At 38.4% G+C, this 5919-nt stretch overlaps 1 protein-coding gene across 1 annotated transcript; it reads left to right on the top strand.

The window, feature by feature from the left end:
• The first annotated feature begins 1948 nt into the window (after positions 1-1948).
• On the top strand, positions 1949-4228 carry LOC143558017 (zinc finger BED domain-containing protein RICESLEEPER 2-like). Its single transcript, XM_077046951.1, has 3 exons — positions 1949-3806; positions 3889-3982; positions 4070-4228. Exons 1-3 carry the CDS (start codon positions 1949-1951, stop codon positions 4071-4073), a joined length of 1956 nt encoding a protein of 651 aa, XP_076903066.1. The 3' UTR covers positions 4074-4228.
• Positions 4229-5919: the final 1691 nt, after the last annotated feature.

Raw genomic sequence — 5919 nt, 5'->3', positions numbered from 1 at the left:
GTGTGTTAGGCTTCCGTTGATGGAAGCTTGACGAAGGGAGCAAAAGGTTTATGGGTTAAAACCCTACGGTGTGTTAACGTGTTTGGTTATTAAGAAGACGACATCACATGACCGAGTTTTGCGGTTTGTTAGCGTTTCTTGGTGACTCACATTTCTTTTTATGTTTTATAAATAAAATGTTAGTCTATGTGTTACGGGCTCTAACCACGTAGCGCAGACACCATCATGGACGGGAGCGTAAGTTGGGGGCTTGGCTTGAGTATGAGGCACCATTTGATGTTTTTTTATATTTGTTTTATCATTTTAGATAATATATAATAAATCATATAAAATTATCGCAACTAAATACTATATTTCACATAAAGCCCCAACAGATTCTATAACATATCTTAGTGGTGTGAAGAGTGAAAAATTGTTAGGTGTCAAATAGTTAGAGGCGCATTTGTATAGGTAGACTAATGTGAGGATCTTAATTACGAGTTTGTAAAAAGTGATGCATGATGAAATGCAAGGTATCGATTCATTTAATTGGGTTATACCCTTGTTCTCTCTAAGAGCCCGTTCGTTTCACAGACTTTTTAAAGGATTTGGAATTGGAACTGGAATTGGATTTGGATTTGGAATTGGAATTGGAATGGAATGTTTGAGAATCCCTTTCATGTGTTTGGTTGGTTAATATGTATTGGAATTGGAATCTTCTTCATTCTCGAGATTTTTTTTTTTTTGAAGAACGAGGACAAGGAAGGAAACATTTTAGTTTTTTTACATTTTTCGTTTTTGATTTATATTTTGAGTTATGATTTTTTTATTAATTTTTTTGAATTTTTTTTGGAAGGTTTTTATTTTCCATAACAATCCTTTAAAATAGGTGGGATTTTGAAATCCCGTGAAATGTGGGATTTGATGGGATTTAGTTTCCATTTTCATTCTTTCATTTAATTAAACGAACATATCATAAGTGTTCTACTCTTTATCGGTCTTAATGCCTTATAGCTTGATTACCGGTTTATCACGTAACAATTTGTGTAAAGAAAACCAAGCATCATGAATGGGCCGTTTATATGATCAAAATCAAGATGAGTAATTAAGATATATAGTTAAATGAACCAAATAGTTAAACGAAAGTTGGTTTTAGAACCAAACAGGATCTTAAGTCTTAACTATTTGTTTCATCATGGGTTCGTTTATATTAGAGGGGGCAATTCTGACCCAAAGTCATTTAATTGGGTCAGTTTGGGTTAAATTTAAAACCTTTTGGGTTGAAATGGGTTGGGTAATTTAATTGTAAGGGTTGAAATGGGTTAAATATGAAAAATCGTTTAAGAATGACGGGTCAAATTGGGTTGATAGTTTTATTAGAATGGGTTGTTTAGGGTTAGGGAATAGATCTCCAGTGAAAACCATGGGTTCGTGACTTCATCAGTTCATCAGTTCATCTTCGCCTCAGCAGATTCAATCACCGTCAGCCCCGCCGTCGCCGCCATTCGACGTCCAATCACCACCGCCGTGGGTAAATTCTTCCGGTATGGATTCATGTTCGGCAGAGAAACCTCACGGAAGGAATTAGGCGATCTTATCGCAGATCTTCGCCGATCAAATCCTGATTCATCGTCTTCTAATCCTCCACACTCCTGATTCGGTAACCTTTTCGATTTCAATTCGGTAACTTATAATATCCTATTGTTATACTAAAGCAGCAGGTGCAACTGCTCATTTATTGAATTAGATTAGTAGTATTTAACTTACTAATTGATTTATTTAATTGCAATGTACCTTTATAACTGTATTATTGTGGTCTACTTTAACTTAGATTGTTCAAATTGCCACTTTTTTTTTCTGTCAGGGATTAGAGCACACATGAAAACCGAACCAAAAACCGAAATGTTGACTTTTGTTAATATTTTTTACATGACTTTTGGTAGGTCAAGATTCAAGAATATTTGGCGATATGTCAAGCAACACTGGTTTTGATCAACATAGTATAGGTGAGGAACGAGATGATGAAGTTAATTCAAATGATTCAAGTAAACGTTCTTATGTTTGGGACTACTTTGGTTGCGTAATGGTTGAACCTGATGGGACGAAGAAAGTAAGTTGTAAAGCGTGTGGACAGAAGTACAAGGTTGGTTCAAATTTGGGAACATCGAACTTAAAACGACATATCCCTAAGTGTTTTGATATTGATGAGCTAGGTCCACCAATAAAGCGCGCCCCTTTAGATCTAGAAATGTATAAAGAGAAGATAGCAATTTCAATCATCAAACATAACTACCCTTTTAGTTATGTTGAACATGAGGGAACACGAGATTTGCATAAATTCTTACATCCTGATGTGAAGGACATGACAAGAAACACTGCAAAGTCGCATATCTTAAGAGTATATGATCGGGAGAAGATGATTCTTAAAGATAAATTACAAAGCATAACTAGTAGGATATGTTTGACTTCTGACTTATGGACTTCTCTCACGACGGACGGATATATGGCATTGACAGCTCATTATGTTGATGAGGATTGGGTTCTAAGAAAAAAGGTACTAAATTTTAGATTTATACCTCCTCCACACACTGGTTTCATCATAGCAGAGCACATGATCAACTTTTTAGCAGAATGGGGTATTGAGAAAAAGATTTTCACAGTAACACTAGATAATGCAAAGTATAATGATGTTTTGGTATCTTCTTTGAAAAGTCATTTGCGTTTGAATAACGTATTAGTGTGTGATGGTGATTATACTCATGTGCGTTGTTCTGCCCATGTATTAAATCTTGTTGTTCAAGCTGGAATTAAAGTAATTGAAGGAGCCATTGAAAAGGTTCGAGATTCGGTTAAGTATGTGAGAGGAAGTGCTGCTAGGAAGTGTAAGTTCGCAGAATGCATCGAATTACTTTCATTACGGTGCGGTAAACATGTTCGTCAAGATATCGTAACGAGATGGAATTCTACGTATCTTATGCTTGATTGTGCATTGGCTTATCGTCGGGCTTATTCTCAGTTAGCACTAGTTGATTCCAATTTTAAGAGTAATCCATCAGAAGAGGAATGGGAAAGGGTGGAAGTAATCACAAAATTTTTGAAACCTTTCTATGATATCACTACTTTGTTTTCTGGAAGCTTATATCCGACTTCCAACTTATATTTTCATCAAGTGTGGAAAATTCAATTGCATATTGAAGAAGCAATTCGCAATACAAATGATATTATTAGTAACATGGCAAAAGACATGAAAAAAAAGTTTGATAAATATTGGGAAAGTTATAGTATGGTGTTATCTTTTGCGGTTATTTTAGATCCACGGTACAAGGTTAAGCTTGTTGAGTATTGTTTCTCAAAACTTGACATGAAAGTTGAAGAGCGAAAAACGAAATTGAAGAGTATCGTTGATGGCATTCATAAGCTATTTATGGAGTATGATATTCAATCGGAGACAATGCCCGATTCTTCAAGACCCGAGAGTTCAAATGTTGGTGACAACACGTTGGACGAGTTGGAGGGATTTGACTCATTTGAAAGCCAATATAGAAATGATGTTAACGAAAAGTCTCAGTTAACATTGTACTTAGATGAACCTCAACTAGACAGAAAACAACCACTTGATGTTTTACGGTATTGGAAGGATAATCAAGGAAGGTATCCAAAAGTGGCTCTAATGGCTCGTGATCTATTGAGCATCCCAATTACTACCGTCGCTTCCGAATCATCTTTTAGTATTGGAGGTCGGGTTTTGAGCAAGTATCGAACTTCACTTCTACCATCCAATGTCGAGGCGTTGCTATGCGCTCAAGATTGGTTGGATGTTTTACAAGGTATTAAAAGTTCATTCTTTTGCAACTAAATTTTATGAAATATCTTTATTAATATAGCACCTTTCATTTTTCACATATTTAGATGAAAACGAGATCGAGATGGAGGAACAACTTGCTGAAGACATTGAAGCGTTGATTCCGAGTTATAATAGTAGCAATTTTAGATTGACCGAGAGGTATTAAAAACTGAATTCTCTTTGCAATTTAATTTTATATTTGTATATGTTTATTAATATAACAACTTTCCTTTTTTACATATTTAGATGAAACGAGATCGAGATGGAGGAACAACTTGTGTTGACCAAGAATGCAACTTGTAGTAGGGTTTCTAGTTGTTTTGAATTGTTTAATGTCATCATTGTTATTTTGGATAAAGACATTGTGCAAATATGTGATCTTAAAGTACTTAAATGATGTTTTGATTAGGAAATGTCATCATTGTTTACCTTGTTTGAAGTATTGGTTATGTAACTTGATATGCGAGCTGTTACGCGCTGAAACGAGCTGAAAAACCGCTTAAACAAACTGTTACGCGCTGAAACGAGCTGAAAAACCGCTTAAACGAACTGTTACGCGCTGAAACGAGCTGAAAAACCGCTTAAACGAGCTGTTACGCGCTGAAACGAACTAAAAAACCGCTTAAACGAACTGTTACACCGCTTAAGCGAGCTGTTACGCGCTGAAACGAACTGAAAAACCGCTTAAGCGAGCTGTTACGCGCTGAAACGAACTGAAAAACCGCTTAAACGAGCTGTTACGCGCTGAAACGAACTGAAAAACCGCTTAAGCGAGCTGTTACGCGCTGAAACGAACTGAAAAACCGCTTAAGCGAGCTGTTACGCGCTGAAACGAACTGAAAACCGCTTAAGCGAGCTCTTACGCGCTGAAACGAACTGAAAAACCGCTTAAACGAGCTGTTACGCGCTGAAACGACTGAAAAACCGCTTAAGCGAGCTGTTACGCGCTGAAACGAACTGAAAAACCGATTAAACGAGCTGTTACGCGCTGAAACGAACTGAAAAACCGCTTAAGCGAGCTGTTACGCGCTGAAACGAACTGAAAAACCGCTTAAACGAGCTGTTACGCGCTGAAACGACTGAAAAACCGCTTAAGCGAGCTGTTACGCGCTGAAACGAACTGAAAAACCGATTAAACGAGCTGTTACGCGCTGAAACGAACTGAAAAACCGCTTAAGCGAGCTGTTACGCGCTGAAACGAACTGAAAAACCGCTTAAACGAGCTGTTACGCGCTGAAACGAACTGAAAAACCGCTTAAGCGAGCTGTTACGCGCTGAAACGAACTGAAAAACCGCTTAAGCGAGCTGTTACGCGCTGAAACGAACTGAAAAACCGCTTAAGCGAGCTGTTACGCGCTGAAACGAACTGAAAAACCGCTTAAGCGAGCTGTTACGCGCTGAAACGAACTGAAAAACCGCTTAAGCGAGCTGTTACGCGCTGAAACGAACTGAAAAACCGCTTAAACGAGCTGTTACGCGCTGAAACGAACTGAAAAACCGCTTAAGCGAGCTGTTACGCGCTGAAACGAACTGAAAAACCGATTAAACGAGCTGTTACGCGCTGAAACGAACTGAAAAACCGCTTAAGCGAGCTGTTACGCGCTGAAACGAACTGAAAAACCGATTAAACGAGCTGTTACGCGCTGAAACGAACTGAAAAACCGCTTAAGCGAGCTCTTACGCGCTGAAACGAACTGAAAAACCGCTTAAGCGAGCTGTTACGCGCTGAAACGAACTGAAAAACCGCTTAAGCGAGCTGTTACGCGCTGAAACGAACTGAAAAACCGCTTAAACGAGCTTTTGCTGTTAAAAAGATCTGTAACGTGTTGGAAACACGCTTATTCGTTGGTAAAAAAAAAATTAAGCGAAACCCGTTTTGACCTGTTCATACATTGACTCGTTCTAACCCGAACCTGTTGACCCTAACCCGTTCCGACCCGAACCGAAACAACCCTTCTTTTAAGTGACCCGTTTCGACCCTAACCCGTTTCGACCCTAACCCGTTTCAACCCTAACCCGTTCCGACCCATGACCCGTTTCGACCCAACCCAACCCAATTGCCACCTCTAATCTACACCAATAAATAGCCTTCCCCT

Source organism: Bidens hawaiensis, unplaced genomic scaffold (assembly GCF_021521415.1).
Source record: "Bidens hawaiensis isolate Kalapana, Puna unplaced genomic scaffold, B.hawaiensis_p1.1 tig00019314_1, whole genome shotgun sequence".
In the NCBI taxonomy this organism is placed as follows: Eukaryota; Viridiplantae; Streptophyta; class Magnoliopsida; order Asterales; family Asteraceae; genus Bidens; species Bidens hawaiensis.
Note: the sequence above shows the minus strand (reverse complement) of the source record. Positions and strands in the feature narration are given on the sequence as shown.

Coding starts and splice junctions, on each gene's coding strand:
- LOC143558017 (XM_077046951.1), top strand. CDS start 1,949: ATGTCAAGCAACACTGGTTTTGATCAACATAGTATAGGTGAGGAACGA. Junction 3,807..3,888: donor TTGGTTGGATGTTTTACAAG/GTATTAAAAGTT, acceptor TCACATATTTAG/ATGAAAACGAGATCGAGATG.